Here is a 24,193-nt window from a genome sequence, read left to right as displayed (position 1 = left end):
TCTGGTTCATTTAGGAAATTGACTTATTGCAGTGTCTTATTCAGTGGGAATTTTAAAGAAATTTGTAAAATGAACATGTTAAAGCCTGATAAGCCAAACCCATCAGGAACAAATCTTGGTCTGACAAAATCAGAATTGTTAACTCTCAGTGATGGAGGGAATTCCAAAGGAATCTTAGAATGCTGCTCCCAAGAAGAGGGAGGGAAGCCTCTTTTGTAAGGTTTGGGTTGTGGCTGAAGGATTTTGAAGAGGGTCTCAGGGGAGTGGGGATCAGTTCTGGACTGGTTGCTGGTTCTGAGTAGAATTAGGAGACCACGGATTGAGTGCTGTTATGAGGCAAGGGTAGCTTAGCAATTGGGTATCCCCAGTAATAAATTAACATAGCAAAGCAAGTCTAGAACACCACTGGCTGCTTTTTTCTCTTTTCAGGTCAAACTCATTTTCACTCTTTCAGGTCTGGGCAGGTTTTGACTCTCAAATAAATTTGTTTCTATGCTTAACTTTTGAAATTAAGTTTTTTTTGTTAATTCTCAAAAGTACTAAAAGTACTGTATGTATGTTTGTTTTTCTTTCTACTTGCAAAGGAACTCCAGTTTTATAAGGCTCACTCCTGTAGCCAAAAACGGTGGCCCTGGAGAAGGAGTGAAATAAACCCTAGCAACAGAACGTCGTCCCTAGCAACGTATCTCTTCCGTGCTCCTCCCTGGTCGTAAAACCGGATGTTGACTGTTTTGCCATAGTAACGGATGCGAATACGGAAGTGACGCCAGAGGAAGAGGAAATGAAGGAGGTTGGGACCCACGTGGGTTCGGCGTGTGTTTCTGCGTCCCTGGAAGCCGGTCTTTTAACCTGTCTCCGGGCCGCAGCTTACTCGACATGGGTCGCCAGGGGAAGTTGCCGTCCGGTGTCTCGGCTAAGCTGAAGCGCTGGAAGAAAGGCCATAGCAGCGACAGTAACCCCGCCATCTGCCGCCACCGCCAGGCCGCCCGCAGCCGCTTCTTCAGCCGGCCCTCAGGTAGGAGGGTCGGGACCCGAGCGCCGCCGGCGGTGGGGCTCCGGGCAGCCCTGAGTCCCGGATGGATTTGGGGCCTCACATGGGTCCGGGCCCGGGCGTTGGACCTTTCGTCTCTTAGATTGTAGGATCTGGAGCCCGCTGTAAAGGCCCACTCTTCCCTTTTTTGGGGGGGTGGGGGTAGGGTGGAGGCTGCTGACCGGTACAGGAATCGAACCCTGGACCTTGGTGTTATCAGCGCCAGGCTCTAACCAACTGTCCAGCCGGCCAGCCACCACCCTTCCCATTTAACAGATGCGGAAACTGAGGTCCACAGTAAAGAAACGACTTGTCTAGGGTGCCATGGGTGTCAGAGTTGGGACTTAAGGCTGTCAGTAGCCTTGGATGACTCTTTGAAAACGCATTCGCTCTTATTTCCTGGGCCCCCTGAATGCATCTCCCAGCCCACTCCTTACCGGCGCTTGTGTCGTCGCGACAAGGAAGCAGAAACTTCCCTGAAGGGTTCTTTTCTCCTTGGTTTTCTAAGTTCTAGGTGTACAGTGGATTTATGAGGCTGGTTGTGGTCAGAATTCAGCCTCTCGGTTTGGGGGCCTGGACTGGGCTGGTTTGTTTCGTAGGAGTTGTTCCGTTCTCTCAGCCAAAGGGAGGGTAGGAGCGAATGCCTTACCTTGTGCCTCCGGTTGTCAGGAAAGAGCGACCTGACAGTTGATGCCGTGAAGTTGCATAATGAGCTGCAGTCAGGCTCCCTGCGCCTGGGCAAAAGCGAAGCCCCTGAGACGGCCATGGAAGAAGAGGTGGAGCAAGGTCTCACCGAGAAGTCCTCGGGCACCTTCCTGAGCGGCCTCTCTGACTGCACAAACGTCACCTTCAGCAAAGTGCAGCGCTTCTGGGAGTCCAACTCAGCTGCGCACAAGGAGGTAGGGGAGAGGGTCAGGAGAGTCCTGGGATATAAGGAAGGGCCAGGCTCATGGGTTTTATTTTCTTCCAGCTCTGGCTGACAGCAGCTGGTATTTCTGGATGATGTGTCATCTCTCCTACCCTTTGTGTCCCCTACATATTACTCCTCCTAGGGCAGGTTCCATTTTCTGCTTTTTATAAGAATATTGCCCCTGCTGAAGTGTAAAGTTTTTGAGGGTAGAAATATTTGACAAATATTTATCTCCTGAACTCCAGAACTTTTTATGTAGAATATTTTGAAGAAACATTTGTTGAGTAAATTAGTGCTGAAAACAGTGGTTAGAAACTGTTTTATCTAACTAGAACTAAATTTTATTTACTTTTATTATTTTATTTGTATTTTAAGGTTAGAAATATATATTTATATTTTTCATTGTTAAATGAAAAGTGTCAAAATTCTAAATGATACCAAAGTGATGTGAGTAGAATAAAATGTAATAGTTATTCTCCCAACTTGATTCCTTCTCAGTAGCTACTATTAATGCGTCATTGTGTATCTTCCTAGACAAGCACTGTCCAATAGTAATATAATTTGAGCCATGATGCCATTTTAATTTTCTTGTAGCCACATTTAAAAAGTAAAAATAAACAAGTGAAATTAATCTTAATAATATATTTTATTTAACCCAATATATACAAGATATTACTACTTCAACATATAATCAATATAAAAAATAATGAGATGTTTTACAACATTATCTTGTGATACTAAGTCTTCAAAATGTAGTGTGTAATTTGTCCTCATATCTCATTTGGATGCTAAATTTTCATTGGAAATATTTGATTTGTATTTAGAGATCATAACGTTTACAGTTGCAAAAGTAGATTCACATACCCAAGTTGCTTCAATTATATGTTTTCCTATAACTGGATCAAGTATTAATTTTTTAATTTAATTAATTAAAGTAAAAAAACTGAAGATTTAGTTCCTCAGTCAGACCAGCCATATTTCGGGCCGGCCTGTGGCTCACTCGGGAGAGTGTGGTGCTGATAACACCAAGGCCACGGGTTCGGATCCCATATAGGGATGGCCGGTTGCTCACTGGGTGAGCGTGGTGCTGACAAAACCAAGTCAAGGGTTAAGATCCCCTTACCGGTCATCTTTTAAAAAAAAAAAAAAAAAAAAAAGACCAGCCATATTTCAAGAGCTCAATAGCTTCTTGTCAATGTTACTGTTCTAGACTTTTAAAAATATTTTTCGCCCACATTTTGTTACTTAGGTTTATTGAAATGTGATTATATTTTACATGCACTGTTCTGCAACTTTTTTCCACACTAAATAGTATTTCTAAGCTAATATGTGTAGTTGTTCCTCAGTTTTTTTAATGATTACAGTGTTTAAATCCATCATTATTCATTACATAATAAGAATACATTATTGGTCTGTTGATGTCTGCTTGATTGTTCTAGTTTGTTGTTGCAGTGAACATACTTGTACATAAATGTTTGCACACCCATGCAGGTATTTCTATAGGAGATCGAGTCCTTGGAGTGGAATTTTAGCAAACATTTTATGAGTCTTCCTACTTGCTAGGCCCTGTGGTGTGTTCCTGGGCTCTGAATTCCGGTTTTACCAGAAGGTTAATCTCCGAAAGAGCAGGGAAAAAAGGCAGCCTTGGGGTGGGGTTAGGTCTAGATATGTCAAAGGTGCTTTCTCCCTCATGTGCAGATCTGTGCTGTTCTGGCTGCCGTCACTGAGGTAATTCGCTCCCAGGGAGGGAAGGAGACAGAGACCGAGTACTTTGCTGCCCTGGTGAGTGAATGCCACTTGGTGGGGGGGGGGGGGGGGTTGCAGGTTAGGCAGGCTGTAGAAAGAAAACTGGTGCCCCTGGCATGTGGAGGTAGAGAAAGACACTAAGTGAACTAAGTGAAAGTGCTTCAGTCACTCTCAGATGACTTGGTAAGGCTGGTGGTATTCATTACATTATTCTTATAAAACAAATCAACTGCTCTGTTTTCTCTCCCTTTTTTTTTATTTGGCAGCTGGCTAGTACGGGGATCTGAACCTTTGACTTTGGTGTTATCAACACTGTGCTCTAACCAACTGAGCTAACTGGCCAGCCCTGTTTTCTCTTTTTTAATCTATGAAGATGAGTTAGGCCCAGGGGATCCTCTAGAAAAATGGTTTTTGAAGTTTGATTTGGGGATCTCCAAGACCCTTTTGGGGTTGGCTAGGTCAAAATTATTTTCATAATGATACTGGAACATCTCATGAGCATACCATGAAGTTTTCCATAAGTTATATGATACTGATGACATTATTTTGACAACTAATAGAATTGTGCTCGTATATTCTTGCATTTTAAAGACTGCTTAGGGCCGAGCCTGTGGTGCACTCGGGAGGGTGCGGCGCTGGGAGCGCGGCGACGCTCCCAGCAGCCGCGGGTTCGGATCCTATATAGGAATGGCCGGTGCACTCACTGGCTGAGTGCCGGTCACGAAAAAGAAAAAAAAAAAAAAGACTGCTTAGTTTTAACTTTTCATATGGTAAATATTCATAGATAAAAATGTACATAGGGGGGCCAGCCTGTGGCTCACTCGGGAGAGTGCGGTGCTGATAACACCAAGGCCACGGGTTCGGATCCCATATAGGGATGGCCGGTTTGCACTGGGTGAGCGTGGTGCTGACAACACCAAGTCAAGGGTTAAGATCCCCTTACCGGTCATCTTTTAAAAAAAAGAAAAAAAAAAAAAAAACATACATAGGGGCTGGCCTGTGGCTCACTTAGGAGAGTGTGGTGCTGATAACACCACGCCACGAGATCAGATCCCTATACAGGGATGGCCGGTTAGCTCACTTGGGAGAGTGTGGTTCTGACAACACCAAGTCAAGGGTTAAGATACCCTTGTCGGTCATCTTTTAGGGGGAAAAAAAACCTACATAAACAAAACCTTTTTGGGCGGGGTTCTTGATAATTTTTATTTCTTTTTTGGCAGCTAGCCATTATGGGGATTTTTTTTTTTTTTTTTTTTTTTTTCTTTCTAAAAAGATGACTGGTAAGGGGATCATAACCCCTGACTTGGTGTTGTCAGCACCATGCTCATCCAGTGAGCAACTGGCCATCCCTATATGGGATCCGAACCCATGGCCTTGGTGTTATCAGCACCACACTCTCCCGAATGAGCCACGGGCTGGCCCCATTATGGGGATTTTGAACCCTTGATCTTGGTGTTACTGGCACCATGCTCTTCTGAGTGAGCTAACCAGCCAGCCTTGGCTTTTTCATTTTTTAAAAATTTATTTAATTTATTATTTTGGCGGCTGGCCACTGTGGGGATCCAAACTTGTGACCTTGGTGTTATAACACCACATTCTAATCAACCAAACTAACTGACCAGCCTACATTTTTAAAGTAGTGTTATATAACACACATCTATGCAACAGAGACTCTATGTGGCCTGCAAAGCCTAAAATATATGTACCGTATGACCCTTTACAGAAAAAGTTTGCAGCCTCTGCTCTAGAATAATAAAATAAATTAGATGGCAGTATTTGGTGGGGGGTTTTTTTTTTTGTTTTTTGTTTTGTTTTTTTCCTTTAAAGATGACCAGTAGGGAATCTTAACCCTGACTTGGTGTTGTCAGCACCACGCTCTCCCAAGTGAGCTAACTGGCCATCCCTGTATAGGGATCCGAACCTGTGGCCTTGGTGTTATCAGCACCAAACTCTCCCAAGTGAGCCACGAGCTGATCCTAGTATTTGGTTTTTAATCATGTGCCAGGCAGTATTCTAAATATTTTACATAATGCAATTAAACCTCACATCAGTTTATAAGGTATATAGTATTATCCCTAGTTTGCAGATGAAGAAAAGGAGCTATGGATAGGTTGTTACTAGCCCAGAGTCATACCATGGCAGAGCTGGGATTTGAACCTCTGACATCATGGTTCTTGGTCATAATTACTGTGCTGGGCACATGGTTCCCCCCTCCTGCCTCCTCTCTCCCATTTGCCCGGCATGACACTTTATCCATTCACACCCTCTTGACCTGGCCCTCAGATGACAACAATGGAAGCGGTGGAGTCCCCGGAGTCTCTGGCTGCTGTTGGTTACCTGCTGAACCTTGTCCTGAAGCGGTGAGTCCTGGCTCACCCTGGGTCTCTTTGTGGAGGGAAGAAGGGAATGGAGACAGGAGGAACAGGGTCAAGGAATTGTTTTTTAAAAAGCTACTTGATTTTTTAAGATGAAAAAGTTCTTGAAATTGGTTGCACAGTGTGAATATACTTACCACTACTGAACCATACACTTAAAAAATGATTATTGTGGTAAATTTTTTTTTTTTTTTTTTTTAAAAAGATGACCGGCAAGGGGATCTTAACCCTTGACTTGGTGTTGTCAGCACCACGCTCAGCCAGTGAGCGAACCGGCCATCCGTATATGGGATCCGAACCCGGGGCCTTGGCGTTATTAGCACCGCACTCTCCCGAGTGAGCCACGGGCCGGCCCCAATTGTGGTAAATTTTAAGTCATGTGTTTTTTACCACAATTAGAAATTTAGAAATAAAATAAAAATTTTTTAAAGATACTAGTGTATGAGTTGGCGTTAGGCAGCATCAAGCTCTTGGGCTGTCACACTGTGGTGCCTGGAGAGGGGGCAGCCCTGGGCCAGTGAATGGGGCAGGAGGAATGGGATGGGATGTTGACATCAGGCCGTCTGGAGACCTGCAGCCAGGGGAAGTGGAGGGAGGATTGCTGTGAGTTTATAAGGCCATCTTGTGGGCAGTACAGAGAGTGGGTAGTGGGGAAGGTGAGAGCGGTGGGAAGTCAGGTGGGAAGCGTGCTGAACTGCTGTCCTGACTTTGTTGTTCAGTTGCTGAGTGACTAGGCCAGTAGTGCCTCTCCCTCTGCCAGCTCCCTCCTTTGTACCACAAGGGGCTGCACCAGCTGCTCTTCAGGGGCCCCCCTGGGGTAACCGTCTCTGTTCTCTCCTCACAGTGTTCCCAGCCCTGTGCTCATTAAGAAGTTCTCGGATACCTCCAAAGCTTTCATGGATATCATGTCAGCCCAGGCCAGCAGTGGCTCCACCTCTGTCCTCCGATGGGTTAGTGTCTGAGGCTCAGTTTCCCCTTTGCCATCTTCCAGAGCCCATCTGATTTGTTTAAAGCTTGCACACTTCCTGGGAGGGGGGTAGGTACTCCATGGACCCTCAGACACATCCCTTCAGGATTTTCTGGAGTTAGTGGGCCAAGGCTGGTGGAGCTGAGGGACTCTGACTCTCTTCTTCAAGGTCCTCTCCTGTCTTGCCACCCTTTTGCGGAAGCAAGACCTGGTAGCCTGGGGCTACCCCGTGACCCTGCAGGTGTACCACGGGCTGCTGAGCTTCACTGTGCATTCCAAGCCCAAGGTGAGTTGGCTAGATCTGCAGAAAACTGGGCAGAGGGGACACTGCACAGCCTCCCCTCAGACCCAGCCCAGGCAGGGCTGGCCTGTCTGAGTGGGTTGGGGAGGTTGCCCTGAGTACTGGGCTCTTGCCTGAGGTTCTGCTTCCTGCCCTCTGGGCCTCATCTGCTTAGTTCAGAAGGTGAAGGGCAGCTCTTCATCCTCCAGGAGGATGTTTACAGTCAGCCCCTTTTGAGTCTCTGGTGCCTCATCAATCCGTGAACTGTTTACACATCAGTCTCCCAATGTGTCTATTTACCTTGGCAGGGAGGGACGGGGGTAGGGGGTTCTGGAGTCACACAGACCTGAGGTGGATACTGGATCTTCCACCTGCTGCATGACCTTGGGTGAGTTACTTAATCTCTCTGAGCCTCAGCTTCCTAACTATAAATAGGAATAATTCCAAGCTTGCTGCAGGGGTGTGGGGAGAATCCAGTGTTCCTCACAGAACTGGTGCAGGTCCTGGCAGATGCTCTGTCAGTGGTGGTTCCGCACTCTGTTTCTTTTGGAAGTTCAGGGCAGGGAGCATATAATAATAATAACAGTAATGCAATCCCTCAGTGTGCTCAGTGCTGTTATCCCAGACATCTCATGCCTCTTTCCCTACATGTTTACATGATCTTTTTCTCAACTTCTTCAGGTCTCTGCTGAAATGTCGCTTTACTGGAGTGACACTTTCCTGGCCACTCTATAAAAAGCAACCCCTGCCTTACTGTCTGCAAACTATTTTTTACCTTCTGCTGGATATTTGTTTATTTTCTGTTTCCTAAGTAGAGTGTGAGTTGTCTGCTCTGTTCACTGCCAGTTTGCCAGCACCTAGAACAGTGTCTGGCTTGGTGGGCACTCAGTATTTGCTGTACGGTTGAATAAGTCCTTGTTTTAAAGAAGAGGACACTGAAAACTCAGAAATGAAGTAGTTGGGATTCCTCCAGGCCATTTGGCAAGTTAGTAGTGGAGCAGGGATTTGGATTGAGGTTTGTGTTGTTCCACAGCTCAGGATCCACAGCTCAGGATTCTATGCATGTGAAAGCCCTGGCATAGCTCTGGGTATATGGTAGTTGTTTAATCAAGGCTTGTTGGTTGTTGGTGGTGCCAGCCACCCATGATGCTGGTTGAATGCTGATCTGGCTTTGTTTCCCCCTTTTCTTGCCCCTCAGATCCGGAAGGCTGCCCAGCATGGAGTGTGCTCAGTCCTCAAGGGCAGTGAATTCATGTTTGGTGAAAAGGCCCCTGCCCATCATCCTGCTGCTGTTTCCACTGCCAAGTTCTGTATCCAGGAGATTGAGAAGTCTGGAGGTGGGGAAGCCAGGTTGAGGGCAGTTGGATGGAAGGCAGTGGCTGGTGTAGGAGGACGGGGCTTGCTGCTGAGGGCGGACTGGCATCTCAACTCCCCTTTCATTTGCCAGGCTCCAAGGAGGCCACCACTACGCTGCACATGCTGACGCTGCTGAAGGACCTGCTGCCCTGCTACCCGGAAGGCCTGGTGAAGAGCTGCAGTGAGACTCTCCTCAGGGTCATGACCTTGAGTCATGTGGTGAGCTCAGGCCCCAGAGCTGGAGGAAGGGAGGTCCGTGGTGGTGGCATTTGGGGAACTCACTGGTCAGGAAAAAAGCAGGGCCTGGTGTCTCCCTACCCTGACCCTGCTCTTAAACTAAAACCAAGGTCACCATGCCATCCGTGGTTTTGGGATAGGCCCAGCCACCTCAGGGTCCTAATCCAGTTGGAGGCTGACTTCAGAGGTCAGGTCAGAGTGAGGATGGAATGGTGGTGGGACCCGTAAACATCAGCCTTATAAGCTTTCCTCCAGCCTGAGTCATGGTATGTCCACTCTGTATCTTGTTTTCTTTGCTTGCTTATGAAAAAATCTGTGTAGCAGCAATCCCCTATATTTCTACCATCCTAGCACAATTCCATTGATCTTTGTGTATTCTCTTGTAGTGTATATTCATGTACATCCTCTTAAGTTTTTATTTTACAAATAACATGATCATTGTTTAAAAGGAAAAAAACATTCAGAAGCACACAAAGTAAAAAAAATAGGTCTCTTTCCCTCCAAGTTTCATTTCCTAAAGTAAACAGTGCAAATAACTTGCTGTGTATCTTTTCAGACAAAGTTAAAGAACATGTCAAAATACAGCTGTATTTATAGGATGCAGACCATTTATAGCCTGCCTTTTTTTTAGCCATTATATTAAAAACATTTTGTTAGTTTCTCCATTGTCTTTGCTTAAATCATTTAAAGTTTTTTCAGAGGCTGCTGTGTCTTACATGTCCTGAGGGTGTCTGGGTGTGACAGGCCCTTGGCTCCCTCCTAGCCCACCAGGTGGAGTGGGAGGCCGAGGGGTCCAAGGCAGCTGTGAGCTTTGCAGTTCTCCTCTAAGCCTGTGTGTCTTCCCCAGCTGGTGACAGCCTGTGCCATGCAGGCCTTTCACAGTCTCTTCCATGCCAAGCCGGGCCCGGGCACCCTGTCAGCAGAGCTCAACGCCCAGATCATCACGGTGAGGCCCAATGGTGTGGGGGAAAGGCCATTGCAGGGTGAGTCCCTCAGGAGACTGGGCTGGGGGTGCCAGCCCTGCTCTGTGTTTGTAGAGTGAGGTTGAATGGGCTGGGCTGCCCCAGTGAAGGAGGCCACCAGATAGCAGGCTGACAGGAGAGAGGCCACCTAAGTCACATCAGTGTCCAGTGGAGCTGGGGCCTGGCTCTTTCTTGACCTCATTAACATAATAAACTATTTCAGCATGGTCTCGTGGTATTCACGATACCTTGAGCAGGCCTTTCAACCTTAAAAATCTGTGGATGGATTTTGGGAGAGGGGCATAAACCCTGTAAAATTATTTGCAAAATGTGTGTGTGCACTCGTGCATTTTTCCGGAGAAGGGCACTGTGGCTTTTGTCAGACTCATGAAGGGATATGTGACCCATTATACTCCAGTGCTTCTAGAGGCTGTTCTTTCAAAGAATCAGAACTGGGAGGGCTTTGTGGAGCAGGGAGAGGCAGGAGCTGGGAAAGCCATGGGGGCTGTGAGTTCTGTGGTCATATGTACAGGCCTGTCACCAGGACATGACTGGTGCCCTAGGGGTGGGGAGGGGCCGTATCACTGGCTGCTGCTGACGTTCTTGCTCAGTCACCTTCCTGTTCCTTGTCCCAACTCTAGGCCTTGTATGACTACATTCCCAGTGAGAATGACTTACAACCCCTTCTGGCCTGGCTGAAGGTCATGGAGAAAGCCCACGTCAACTTGGTCAGGTAGGAATGGGGGTGAGGGTATCCTGGGGCCTCCATCCAGGCTGCCTGCTCTGTGGCACAGATGGCAGCAGGGACCTGAGCCGGCAGCTTCCTGGGGCTTGTTTTTGTGAGGCATGGGGTAGGGCAGCATCGCCTGTTTTAGCCAGGTCTGAGTCTTTTCCTGCCAGAGTATTTTCCAACCAGCTGTGAGGAGTACCAGGGTGGGCTGAGAGCACAGCGGTCTGGGTTGCAGTCTGAGTTCCGTCCTTGGCTCTATTATCCTTTGCGCCTGGTTTCATTGTCAGAGAATATCACACCCTTTCTGTGGCTGCACCCCTCTCCCCACCTGGGCTAATGGTTCCCTCCTCTGGGTTTCATAGTCCTGGGAACCTAGTTTGTGTTTTGTGTCTGCATTCATTCATGATTGGGGCCTGGCCACTTAATGGTAATTCCATTATTTTTGGCATAAAGCTGGGAATAAAATGAGTAATCAATTGGTGACCTGCATGGAGGTGTTTTGCCTAGAGTGAGGATCTCTAAGGCCCTGTGGCCCCACCATGTCAGGTTTGTCTTCCACACAGCTAAATGGTTCCTGTGGGCCTGCCCTGACCTGGGCGCCTGCTGAGTGCTTTGCACTCGTTCTTTCTTCTCACTGATCTCAACAACCCTATGAGGAAGCCCTTGGCCTTGTTTCATAAACCAGAAACTGAAGCTCTGTGAGTTCACTAGTCACACAGCAGCTAAGGAGCAAGGCCAGGGCTCCAGCCCATGTCTGCCAGGCCCATGTGCTTTTTCCTATACCAGACTGCCTTTTGTCTGGCGGTACAGGAAATGGCAACATCGCCTTGTTCTCCGCTTCGCAGGATTTATCCTAGAGCACACCCACTGTCGTGCCCCGGTATACATCCCAGGATGTTTGTTGTAGCACTGTAGGTAACGGCAGAAACACTAGAAACAATTTAAGTGTCCCACAGGAGGAGTGGTAATATAAACACTTGAAACACATGAAATACTGTGCAGCCACTAGAAATAATTGAAGTAGATATGCGTGTGCTCAAATGGAAAGAACCTTAGGTATATTGAGAAAAAGCAAAGTGCAGAACAGCAAGTAAAGTGTAATTATTTGTATTTTTATACTCTGGAACCAGACTGCCAAGGTGTGAATCCTGACCCCACTATGTCAAGCTGGGTGGCCTTGGCAAGTTATTTGAGCTCCGTGTGTTTCAGTTTCCTCATTTATAAAATGGGAATTGTAATAGGACCTATTAGTTGTTTCAAGGTTTAAATAAATTAACGTATGTTGTTATATTGGCGGTTGGTATGTGATGTGTCGTATAAATGTTAGCAATTGTTATTATTTTGTATGTTTGCATATGTGTAAAACCTCTGAAAGACTGTTCAAGAAACTTAACCTTGGTTATCCCCTGGGAAGTGCGTCTGAGGGTCAGGCTAGACGCATTGTGTGTTGAAGAAGGCCTGCCCTTCATTTCATACCCTGAAGACCTGTTTCAGTTTCTTACCACATGTAGTCATTACTTGAACAACTGTACCTTTTTTAAATCGCCCACCTGAAGGCCCCGTAGAGCCCTGCAGATCAGTGATTGTTTTTGGATCTGGGCCATCTGAGGGTGGAGCCCTGGTTGCCCAGGTCCCCAAGGCTCTGGGTCAGGCCCCATAGAATTCTTTTGTCTTTACAGGTTGCAGCGGGACCTGGGGCTGGGCCACCTTTCTTGCTTTTTTGGAACTGCGATGACCTCCCTTCTCTCGCCCCACTCGCAGGTGGTGACAGCTGCCACCCAGAGCCTCAAGGTACTGCAGCTTCCCCAGCCCCAGTTTTAGCTGAGGAAGCAGAGCACAAGAGGGCTCTGCCTGCTGCCCTGTCTCTCTCCCAGTGCTCACCACAGACCACCAGCTCAGTCCTTGGGGAGAGGTTCTCACAGTGGGAGATAGGCTTCATAGAAGCTTTAGGAAGTGGTCACCTGGGAGGGATGAGAGTTCTAGGGGGCTGCCTTGGGCCTAAGCAGCCTATGGCCTCTTTCTGCAGGAGATCCTGAAGGAATGTGTGGCACCCCACATGGCCGACGTCGGCTCCGTGACCTCGTCGGCCTCAGGTCCTGCCCAGTACATTGCCAAGATGTTCAGGTGAGAATGTGTCTGCATTAGGAGGGGTTGAAGGGTGCCTTGTAGAAAGTTCTATGTAACGTCAAGCGCTCCTCTTATCGCTTACTGGGGGCCATGCACACAGCCCCATGCACTTTATGGCATCTCAGGCTGTTTACTGAAAGCTGCCAGAGCAGCTCCTGTCAGTTTGAGCACCTACCATGTTTCAGGGACACGTACAGTGCAAACTGTGCTGTAGCGCAGAGTGGTGCTTAAGAGCATGGACTCTGGAGCCTGCTGGGTTTGAATCCAGCTCTACGGATTGCAAGCCGCAGTCATCTGAGCAAGTTCCTCTACCTCTCTCTACCTCAGGGTCCTCATCAGTCAAAAGGGAATGACAGGGAGATGAGGATTAAATGAAGTAATACATGGAAAGTTCTCAGAACAGTACCTGGCACACCTTGCAGCATTCAAGAAATGTAAACTATTAGTAATCCTTGTGGTGCTAGGAGATAGGTACTAACTCCATTTTACAGATGAGAGAGCCAAGGTCATCCAGCTAGCGTAGTGGCAGCCAGACCAGAGTCCACTCTTCTTCACAGGCTGTGCTGCCCTTTACACCTGCGAGAGGAGCCATTCACAGACACAGCCACTGTCCATCTTTGCCCTCCCAGCCAGGCAGTGAGGAACCTCAGGGCACTAAGCAGCCTGAGTAATCCTGGGAAAGGGGCTGGGATTCTTGGTGTCTCCTCTGGGTCTATCTGCTAAGCTCTAAGGCGCGGGGCTGTGGTCACTGTTCCTCAGGGAAATAGGCCTGTTTCCTGTGAACACATCTGGGATGAAGTTTCAGGAAAACTCAAGCAATAGAACTGCCCCACCCCCACCCTCATCTCTTCCCCACGCTGATGCCCGTCAGCCATTCTTGCTTAAAATCTCTAGGGACTAGACTTCTTTGAGAGATGGAGCAGACCAAGGTGTGCACAGGCCGGAAGGGGCTAGAGGCTCTTGCCCTCTGCCCAGGGCACTTTGTCTTACCTTGCCCTCCCAGCTCAGGTTAGATGGAGAAAGCATGGGACAATAACAAAACATGGGGTTTGGAGGCCCAGTGTGATCACTAGCAAAGTGACCCTGGCAGGTTATCTAATCTCTCTGAGCCTCAGTTTCCCCATCTGAAGATGGGACAGATAATTACCTCCTAGGTTTTTCTTTAAGTGCTAGTATTATGTGACTTAAACTCTTAGCATAGGGGTAGTAGGGACACTTCATTAATGTTAATTCTCCTCCTTTGCCTTTTCTGGAGCCCCACCCTTACTGGCCAGCTGGGGGTCTGTAGCTTATGGTGCCAGCCATTGATTTTTCCTGGTTGAGGCACAGGGTGGCATGACTGTGGCCCTGACTGTGCCTGCTCCATTGGCAGGGCAGTGGAGGAGGGCCTGACGTACAAATTCCATGCGGCATGGAGCTCCGTGTTGCAGCTCCTGTGTGTCTTCTTCCAGGCATGTGGGAGGCAGGCCCATCCTGTGATGAAGAAGGTGAGTTGGGGAGTTGCCAGGAGGTGGTGCCTGGGCCCTTGGATGTGGGCTCCTGGAGGGGGCATATGTCTCTGTTATCTTTGCACTCTATAACCCACCCTGACGGTGCCCAGTACATTGTCCCCAGGAAGGTGACGGGGCCAGTGTGGGAGGCCCTCTTGCAGCCACCTGCTCACTGGTCTTTGCCTGAATTGATGATTTTGTAACTTAGGGAACCAGTGTGATCCTCCCTGATACACACCCCTTATCTTTCAATTTTTAATTCTATAAATATTCTATAACAAGTGAGCACAGTGTTGATGTTTTAATCAGCCTTACGTTCTGGGACGGTTATTCTAGTCCAGAGTAAATCATTTAAGGATCAGGGATTACCCAGGGATCCTGAGCAGACCCCAGTTCTAGGAGAAAGTGGGGGCCTGAGGGCAGGCCCCAGTGCTGGCCTCCTGGGACCTTCCTCACTGACTCCCTCCCATTGTTGGTTGGAAAAAAAGAGCCACCCTGGCCTGGGCACTAAGAGATTATGTTGGCAAACTTGGCTTCCTACAAGAGGCCAGGCAGGCCTATGAGAAGTGAGGCTGGTGGGGGCTGCCGTGGACAGGATGGTGCAGTTTTGTCTCTTCAGTGCCTACTAATTTGTGCATCTGCATTTGTCAGACCTTTCCATTTTTCGAGATAAATTGGAAATTTACATTTGTATGTGAAATTTCCTGATTTTTGCAGGTTGTCAATGAGACAGAATTTTCTGAAATTTTGGGCCTTGAAGAGAGATCAAACATGTCAGTGGGTTAATCAAGTTATCAGTTTGTGCCCGCTGGTATAGACTTAACCTGGGCCCTGTATCCCGACCTCATCCTTTTAGAAATTTGCCTGGTCTCAGTCATGGGCTGGTGCTCTGCGGGCATGTCTGGATGTGTGGTCTCTCATCTCTTTGCTCTAGTGCCTCCAGTCCTTGTGTGACCTGCGCCTCTCCCCTCATTTCCCCCACACGGCAGCTCTGGACCAGGCAGTGGGGGCTGCAGTGACTAGCATGGGACCTGAGGTGGTGCTACAGGCTGTACCTTTGGAAATTGATGGCTCTGAGTAAGTGTGACCATGGTTGTCTTCCAAACAAACCCAAGGAGAGTCAGATGGCTTGTTCTCCCTGGGGAATGGTGTCTGCTTGTTTTTGTCAGTTTTGTGTTGCTATAACAATTACCTGAGACTGGGTAATTTATAAAGGAAAGAGGTGTATTTGGCTTACGATTCTGGGACGGCTGTGTCTGGCATGGGCCTCAGGCTACTTCTACTCATGGCTGAAAGTGGCAGGCAGCCGGCGGATACAAACAGATCACATGGCGACAGGAAGCAAGAGAAAGGAAGCAAGAGAGAGAGAGAAGGTGCCAGGGTCTTTTTAAGCAACAAACTCTTGTGTGAACTAATTGAGCGAGAACTCACTCATTAAGCCCCTCTCCCACAGGGAGAGCATTAATCCATTCATGAGGGATCCACCCCCATGACTCAATCAGTTTCCAACACTGCCACATTGGAGATCAAATTTCCACATGAGTTTTGGAGGGGACAACACATCCAAACTCCGTCACTGCTCTTTCAGGCTGAAGTCTCTGTGTACTGTGCTGAGAAGGGCCTGTGGAGGGCTCATGCTCCTCCTTGGCTCAGTGGGGAACGTCTGCTGGGTATGCCACTCTCCAGGCTGTCAACTCTTACTCACTGGGTCCTTTCTTTCCTCCTCCCAGAGAGACTCTGGATTTTCCACGAAGCTGGCTGCTGCCTGTCATCCGTGACCATGTTCAGGAAACACGACTTGGTTTCTTCACCACCTACTTCTTGCCCTTGGCTACCACCCTGAAGAGCAAAGGTACAGGGTACTTGCTTGAGTGCAGCCAGGGACCAAGCATAGTCTCGAAGCCTCAGCTGAAGGGATCAGGAGGGGCTCTGAGTCCAGCACACCCAGCCTTCCGGACATTCGGCAGCATCCCTCTGCCAAACAGGTGGCCCGCCAGTGCTTGAGTCCCTCCTCCATGGGGCTCTCCCTCCCCTCTGCTCCAAGGCATACAGGCAACTCCCCCTCCCCCACCTGGTGACAGAGTCCTGCCCTGTGGGGGTAGATATCGGCCCCACCCATGGGAGCTACCACCCCTTGGGCTTTATTCTTCCACCTGGGTCACAAAGAGTAGTTCTGCCCATCTTCCTCGTGAGAGCCTTGGAGGTAGAGTTTTTAATTTATAATATATTTATGTGTATATATACTTCCATATACCTGTAGGAGTATTTATATATATTTTTTATGGATACAGAAAAGACTTTTTATTTATTTATTTGTTTATTTTTGTGGTGGCTGGCTGGTATGGGGATCCAAACCCATGATCTTGGTGTTATAAGGCTGCACTCTAGCCAATTGAGCTAACCGGCCAGCCCAAAAAGCACTTTTTAAAACAACAAGATGATTATTAGTCCCTGAGATGTCCCTTCTGCAGGCTGCATGTCCTCAGTCTCTCCCCCTTTCCTTTGAGACATGGTTTCTGTCCCCTCATCCTCTTTGTCTTCTCTCTGCACCCTCTAGTTTACTCAAGTCCCATGTTAAACAGACTCAGGCCTGCAGCAGGGACAGGCAGAGCCCTGAGTCATATTTCTTGGCCTGGTGGTGGCTCCAGGAGCTTTTGTTTTTGGATTTTTGAGGGTCTAGGGCAGGATTGGTGAACTATCTATCCCACCTGCTACCTGTTTTTATAAGTAAAGATTTCTTGGAACACAGCCACATTCATTCTTTTACATACTGTCTGTTGCTGCTTTCATACTACTTTTTAATGGCGTTAAGGGTTAAGTAGTTACAACAGAAATCCTGTGGCCTGCAAAGGTTAAAATACTGCCCTTCACAGAAGTTTGCTGAGCTCTGATCTAGGGCAGTGGTTTTCAGTAGGGGGGTGATTTTGCTGCCCATGAGACACTTGGCAATGCCTGCAGATGTTTTTGGTTGTAGGGGAAGGGTGCTCTGATGTTCAGTAGGTAAGAGGCCAGGGATGCTGCTAAACTTCCTATAATGCACTGAATAGCCCATACAGCAAAGAATTATCTGGCCAAAAATGTTGATAGTGTCAAGATTGAGAAATCCTGCTCTAAGGCAGGGTTTACCGATTTCAAACATTACTTTGTAGAATATATAGGAAGTGTTTAAAGAAGAAAGTAAAAATCACTTAATCCCCCCAGCCAGAGATAATTACTACTAATATTTTAATGTGTTTTCTAAGTTTTCTTCTATTTATGAAAGAAATATATGCCCATCAAAGAAAATGCAGATGAACCCGTCAAATGAGGGCGTTTGCATCACTAGTGTGACCTATAAGCACTGGTGGTGTTCTTAAGGTTGAGATTAGGTACTCTCTTTGTCCTACTCCTTGTAGATTTTTGTCCTGGGGAAATAATTACACAAGTACACAACGATTTATATATATGCAGAGATGTTCCTAGCAGTGTGGTTTATACTGGCAGAAAATCTCACCCAACCTGCAATGACCTCAGTAGAGTTCTGGTTAAGTTACTTAAGGTAAAGCCCCACTTCAGGATATGATGTAGTCGGGGCTGGCCCGTGGCTCACTCGGGTGAGTGTGGTGCTGATAACACTAAGGCCACGGGTTCAGATCCCATATAGGGATGGCCGGTTAGCTCACTGGGTGAGCGTGGTGCTGACAACACCAAGTCAAGGGTTAAGATCCCCTTACCGGTCATCTTTTAAAAAAAAAAAAAAAAAAAGGATGTAGTCATTATGAAGAAAGAGACCATTAGACGGGGCAGTAGATGGTGAGTTGAACAGACGAGATTTAAATTCCAACACGGCCACTCCACAATTTGGTGACTTCGGGCAAGTTTATTTAATTTCCCATGGTTTGCTCCTCATCGGTAAAATGAGCAGGATAATTGCGTTGTGAGGATTAAACGAAATAATCACATAAAGTGCACATTGCACAGACTGCCACGTAGAACTTGCTTAGTAAATTTTACCAATTTATTGTCAAGCAAAAAAGATTACAAAAATGTATGTATTACAGTCCCATTTATGTTTTTAAAAGTGTGCATGTATTTAAAGAAGTATAAGGGGCCGGCCCGTGGCTCACTCGGGAGAGTGCGGTGCTGATAACACCAAGGCCCCGGGTTCGGATCCCATATACGGATGGCCGGTTCGCTCACTGGCTGAGTGTGGTGCTGACAACACCGAGTCAAGGGTTAAGATCCCCTTACCGGTCATCTTTTAAAAAAAAAAAAAAAAAAGAAGTATAAGAAAGTCATGAGAAACAGGCCATCCCCAGGGAGTGAGATTATGGAAGGGCGTCTGCTTTCTGTTTTCTTGAACCTCTTTTTTTTTTTTTTAAGCAGCTACCCGGTACAGGGAACCGAACCCTTGACCTTGGTGTTACAAGGCTGTGCTCTAACCAACTGAGCTAACCAGGGCTGGCCCCTGCTTTCTGTTTTGTATAGGTCTGTTTTAGTTTTTTTAGAATGAACAGGTGTTATGACTTAATTTATGGGGAGGGGAAAATCACCCATATTCCTGTCCTCATCAGTGGGCTTTGCTTTTGGTAAAATGAGGCTGGTTGGCCAGGAGGTTATCTGGGTCACACAGTGTCCTTGCCTCACACTCCAGCAATGGACCTGGCCCAGGCGGGCAGCACAGTGGAGTCCAAGATCTATGACACACTCCAGTGGCAGGTAAGGGCCAGTTGGAGGACATGGGGAGGAGACGGCAGGGGCACAGGTTGCTGGGTGCCACTCTCCTCCTTTACCATGACCTTCCTCCCCAGATCTGGACCCTCCTGCCTGGGTTCTGCACAAGGCCCATGGACGTGGCTACTTCCTTCAAAGGGCTGGCACGGACGCTAGGCATGGCCATCAGTGAGCGCCCAGACCTGAGGGTCACTGTGTGCCAGGCCCTGCGCACCCTCATCACCAAGGGCTGTGAGGCAGGTACGTGTGGGCTGTAGGGATGGGAGCTGGTGGGAGGATGACTGGGATGACAGAGGTCCCCTGCCCTCTCTCCTGGCCTGCTGCTGGGGACGCAAGGAGCTAGTGGGAAGCTGACAACTGCCCCATCTCTCCTACGCTTACCCAATGTGTAGGCAACTGCTGTGGATTTGTTCAGTCAGTGTGGAAAGCATTATTGTGTGGCTGGCACTTTGCTGGTCCCTGGGACAGAAGCCATGGAGGAGCACAAATCACTGTGGCACATTGTTCTCTGTGCCCTGGTCTCAACCTCTCCAGTCACAGAGAAGCCCCAAAACCATGGGTTCCAAGTCCTGTCACAGATTCTTTAAAAGGCTGTCTCTGGGCTGCAGCCCCAGCAGCCACTGCGGCATTAACTCATGTCTCTTTCATGCAACTTTGGTCCTCCTACCAGAGGCTGACCGTGCTGAAGTAAGCCGCTTTGCTAAGAACTTTCTGCCAATCCTCTTCAACTTGTATGGGCAGCCCATTGCAGCTGGGGACACTCCAGCCCCTCGCCGGGTTCTGCTGGAAACCATCAAGACTTACCTCACTATAACCGAGCCTCAGGTGAGCTCCTGGAGGGAGGGAGAGGAATGCTCTCAGGTTGACAGGGTGCTAGGTTGGGTGTGTTGGCAAGGCCAAGACCCCCCTACCAGGGCTGTCTTGGGTCTTTGCCACCTGGAGAACGGGACCACATACTAGCGGTCATGGCTGGGGCTGGGCTGGAGGCTTCTAATGGGAGTGGGGAGGCAACTCTGGGACCTGCTGCTATTGCTGCTCTATTTTTCTCTCCTCCTCAACTTCTTCCTTCTCGTCTCCTTGGGGCTGCCAGTTGGTGAATGGTTTCCTGGAAAAGGCCAGTGAGAAGGTGCTGGACCCTGCTAGCTCTGACTTCACCAGGTAACATTCTCAGGGCTTCCCCACTTGGACTGGGGTATCTCAGGGAGCTGGAGGGTGTGTCTAACAGAAACCCTGGGGATTGACTCTGGAATTATTTGAATGTTCCAGCCCTACCAAGAGGCCTAACTAGCTCTTTCTTCCTGGAGAGGCCTTTTAGTCTGCTAGGGAGGAATGAGAGTCCTGGGACACACTGCCCAGGTTCAGATCCCATCCCCACCACTTATGGGCTGTGTGACTGTGGACAAGTTACCCTATGAATCCTCAGCTGTAAAATGAGTGTGATAATAGTACCTGCAGCTGGGATGCTGTGAGATTGAAGGAGTTGGCACATATAAAGCACCAGGAACGTACCTTGTACATTATGAGTGCTCAATTAGCTGCTAGCTATCATTATTGTTCATGGGATCCTTTGCGGCTCCTGGTCCTTCCTGACTTCTGCCACCTCCCCTGTACCCAGGAGATTTGAGAGCATTACTAGTCTGTGCTCTCCTCCAGCCCTATCCCAAGCCTTTCCTTGGTCTCCTGCCCCTGAGCAGATTGTCTGTCCTGGACCTGGTTGTGGCCTTGGCTCCTCACGCTGATGAAGCTGCCATCACCAAGCTGTTCTCCACCATCCGGCCCTACCTAGAGGTGAGCCTCAGGGGCCAGAAGCCATACACAACTACACTTGCAGGGGACAGGGCTCCTAGGAAGGTGGGACCTGTCTTTTTGTGTTCACCCCTTGCTGCCACCCAAGGTCAGATCCTCATGTGCTTTCTCCTACAGCGGCTTCCGCTTACCCTGTCCAGCCCATCTTTCCTTAGGTGCCAAAGTAACTTATATGTACAGCTGTGCTCAGGCCTCACCTGCTGAGGTGTCTCTTATAGAACCAAGTCTGTGGTCCTTTGCCGGGCTCACTCACGAGGCCCATCACAGACTGGTGTGATATTTATCCCTCTTGTTCTCTGGCTAATGACCATGCAGAACTCGGCAGTAATAGTTTAACAGCAGTTACCTAACTGTGAGCAGTGGTCCGGGGTGGAACACAAGTCCAGGAAAGGGCCACCTCGCCTCAGGAAAGGTGTCCTGGGGAAGTGACAGAGCAGCTTTGGAATAGCAAGGAGGCGGGTAGGCATACAGGCAGAGAGAAGAGTGTTCCAGCTGGGAAGGTCAGCAGTGCAGGCCTCGGCACACGCCAGGCGCTGTGAGCTCGCTCTGCTGGAGGGTGTGCCATAGAGGTGAGCGAGTGGGATAGATCAAGGGCTGGGCTGGCTTCACTCCTGGCCATATCCCCGTTCCTGGCACAGGAGTTAGCCCCTCGCTGTTGACACACCGCCGGCCCTCTTGTCAGACCTCGTGAGCTCCAGGTGGTCAGGGCCAGCTTCTTCCTCAAATCCTCTCCAGTGCTGGCCACAGGTCATGGTGGACGCTCTGTGAATGTCATTGGGCAGGGGTGGAGCACCAGCGCCCCTTCCTCACCCCTCCCTGACCATCCTGTGCCTTCCCAGAGCACGGCCCATGGAGTGCAGAAGAAGGCCTACCGTGTGCTGGAGGAGGTGTGTGCCAGCCCCCAAGGGCCTGGGGCCCGCTTCGTGCAGAGCCACCTGGATGACCTGAAGAAGACCCTGCTGGATTCGCTACGGAGCACATCCTCGCCGGCCAAGAGAGTGAGGGCTCCAGACCACCCACGTTGCCTGGGGAGGAGGGCAACACCAGAAGAGGAGCCGTGTGGAGGCTTAGGAGGTGTGTGGGTGGTCTGGAGGGGTCCTGAGTGTATCTCCTTGCCTGCAGCCACGTTTGAAGTGCCTCCTACATATTGTGAAGAAGCTCTCAGCGGAGCATGAGGAGTTCATCACTGCCCTTGTCCCAGAGGTGAGGGTCTATGTGCATTTGGGGAGTTCTCTGGAGTATGGCTCCTGAGGGCCTGTGGGATCCTGGGAGGGTAGTAATGGGAGCAAGGATGCCTTACCTGCCCCTTCTGCCTCAGGCAGCCAACCACAGGGCAGCCAGCTCAGGGAACACGTGCTAACGGGGCTTTCTGGGCCAGGTGATCCTGTGCACCAAGGAAGTGTCTGTGGGAGCACGGAAGAATGCTTTCGCCCTGCTCGTGGAGATGGGCCACGCTTTCCTGCGGTTTGGCACAAACCAGGAAGGTGAGGTCCTGGTGATGCAGGTGGGGTGGGTGTTTTGCTAATAGGCTGGGGGCCAGTGCCCCCAAAAGAGAAAAGTTGGCGAGTGCCACCTGCCCTGGCCCTGGGCAGGCTGCTTCTCTCTAGCCTGCAGTCCCCCTTGCTGGCGGACCAAAGGCTCAGTGTGCTGGGTGGGCCCTGTCCTGATGCGACCCGTCCTGGTCTCTGCCCCCAGAGGCCCTGCAGCAGTACCTCATCCAGATCTACCCTGGCCTCGTGGGCCCGGTGACCATGGTCAGCTGCAGCATCCTGGCTCTGACCCACCTTCTTTTCGAGTTTAAAGGTAAATAATTACTTCCTTCAAGGCCTGGGAAGCCCTCAGTGTAGGAAAATGCCCAAAAGGTCAGAACAGAGTGGCTACTAGAGCAAGGGAAAGGTGCCAGGAGGGAGGGAGAAGAGCTGGACACAGCCCAGCCTGCCTTGCTGTTCCTTCGTGCATGCTCTGCCTCTGCTCCTGGCAACTGTGCCAAGGCGCCCTCCTCATCTCGTCCACGACACATCCTGCAGCCCAGTTGCCCTGTGTCGCACTATCACTAGGATAGGGCCAAGGTCTTTTGTCCTGGTCCTGTCTTTTGCCAACCACGTGAGACTTTGAGCAACTCTGTTAACGTCTTGGAAGCTCAGTTTCTTATCTCTAAAATGGGGGAGAGAAATAGCACCTACCTCAGGGTGGCTAGAGTACAAAAGGCCACTTGGGATAACGATTATAACCATGCCAGGCACACAGGAAGTCTGCCGAGTGCTAGCCTCTTCCAGCATTTCACCTGGTTGGGACAGGTGGCAGCTGCTGCTTCTCCATGTGGTTGTCTTGGATCTGGGTGGGGTTCTGGGTGTCTCAGACAGTGGCTGGCCCCCTTACCACCAAAGGTCTGATGGGGACTAGCACAGTGGAGCAGCTGCTGAAGAATGTGTGCCTACTTCTGGCTTCCCGTACCCGTGATGTGGTCAAGTCGGCACTGGGCTTCGTCAAGGTAGCAGTGGTTGTCATGGACGTGGCACACCTGGCCAAGCATGTACAGCTCGTGGTGAGTGCCCCCTTCCCCTCGGTGGGTGGCAGGATGGCCTCCCAGTGGGCCTTAAGGCCAGCAAGTCTCAAAGTTTATTTTTAGCCATTAAGGAGCCCTGGAAGGGACCTGTAGGGGAATGCCAACCCAGTGGAGGCGAGGAAGGGTCCTGGTGCCCAGGCTGCCTGTCACCCCCCATGGCCCCTCCACGGAGCAAGGGCTCGGTAGGGCAGAGACCAGTGGGCAGGGCCACCCCTCATTTTACAGATGGGGGAACTGATGCCAGAGATTTCCAAGGTCACGGTGCTGGTCAGCATTAGCCCTGGGACCAGACCCCAGGGCTCAGGTCTTAGACTCTGGACACCCCGTGCTGGGCCTTAGCTGGGCTGCAGAAGGGTCTGAAGAGCCATTTAGTATTGGGTCTCTGGCCCCCTCCTGCCCAAGGGGAGCCTAAGCCAGGCTTGCAATATGCTGGGCCAGGTTTCCAAAGCCTTTGTGCACTGTACCCTCTGCCTCAGTTTCCCACTTCAGCTGGGTTGAGTCACATCAGATCTCCAGGTCCCTCTGGCATGTCTTCTTTGAGTGTGGCCTTGGGTTTGAGGCAGGAAAGGCCAGATGAGAATCAACATGACCTGCCCTTGCCTTCCAAAGCCTGCAGCCTAACTGGGGACCAGAGATGGGGAGAACAGCCAGAGCAGTGATCTATCATGGGGTTATTAGAACTTACAAAAGATCCTCAGAGGGTGGATGGGGGGCCCTATCCCTCCCAGTCCCAATAGGAGACGCTGCAGATAATAAGGTCTGCCACCCAAACCGGGTCAGATGAAGGCTTGAGAGCAGTCCAGTTGGAGAATAGTGCAGTGTGATAGAAGGGACCTATGGGACCAAGAGAAACCTGGGGTGTTGGGGGCAAAGCCAGAGCCATGGGATTAAAGAGACC

General features: G+C 49.5%; 1 protein-coding gene across 2 annotated transcripts in view; it reads left to right on the top strand.

The window, feature by feature from the left end:
* The first annotated feature begins 771 nt into the window (after positions 1–771).
* Positions 772–24,193, top strand: part of RRP12 (ribosomal RNA processing 12 homolog) — a 32,818-nt gene continuing 9,396 nt past the window's right edge. The window contains exons 1-25 of one of the 2 annotated variants that reach the window (XM_063101989.1): positions 772–1,015; positions 1,700–1,929; positions 3,639–3,722; positions 5,970–6,046; positions 6,906–7,011; positions 7,198–7,314; positions 8,507–8,645; positions 8,756–8,883; positions 9,749–9,847; positions 10,505–10,596; positions 12,273–12,384; positions 12,620–12,717; positions 14,093–14,207; positions 15,145–15,287; positions 15,941–16,062; positions 18,844–18,908; positions 19,001–19,163; positions 19,594–19,748; positions 20,014–20,081; positions 20,618–20,711; positions 21,569–21,727; positions 21,852–21,932; positions 22,108–22,213; positions 22,425–22,532; positions 23,117–23,274. In XM_063101989.1, the coding sequence (XP_062958059.1) occupies positions 877–1,015; positions 1,700–1,929; positions 3,639–3,722; positions 5,970–6,046; positions 6,906–7,011; positions 7,198–7,314; positions 8,507–8,645; positions 8,756–8,883; positions 9,749–9,847; positions 10,505–10,596; positions 12,273–12,384; positions 12,620–12,717; positions 14,093–14,207; positions 15,145–15,287; positions 15,941–16,062; positions 18,844–18,908; positions 19,001–19,163; positions 19,594–19,748; positions 20,014–20,081; positions 20,618–20,711; positions 21,569–21,727; positions 21,852–21,932; positions 22,108–22,213; positions 22,425–22,532; positions 23,117–23,274 (2,958 nt within the window). In that variant the 5' untranslated portion in view covers positions 772–876. The remainder of the gene's footprint in view (positions 1,016–1,699; positions 1,930–3,638; positions 3,723–5,969; positions 6,047–6,905; positions 7,012–7,197; positions 7,315–8,506; positions 8,646–8,755; positions 8,884–9,748; positions 9,848–10,504; positions 10,597–12,272; positions 12,385–12,619; positions 12,718–14,092; positions 14,208–15,144; positions 15,288–15,940; positions 16,063–18,843; positions 18,909–19,000; positions 19,164–19,593; positions 19,749–20,013; positions 20,082–20,617; positions 20,712–21,568; positions 21,728–21,851; positions 21,933–22,107; positions 22,214–22,424; positions 22,533–23,116; positions 23,275–24,193) is intronic. The other variant, XM_063101990.1, reaches the window with a different exon arrangement.

Source organism: Cynocephalus volans, chromosome 7 (assembly GCF_027409185.1).
Source record: "Cynocephalus volans isolate mCynVol1 chromosome 7, mCynVol1.pri, whole genome shotgun sequence".
Classification (NCBI taxonomy): domain Eukaryota; kingdom Metazoa; phylum Chordata; class Mammalia; order Dermoptera; family Cynocephalidae; genus Cynocephalus; species Cynocephalus volans.
The sequence above is the reverse complement of the archived record's forward strand: the minus strand, read 5'-3'. Positions and strand labels throughout refer to the sequence as shown.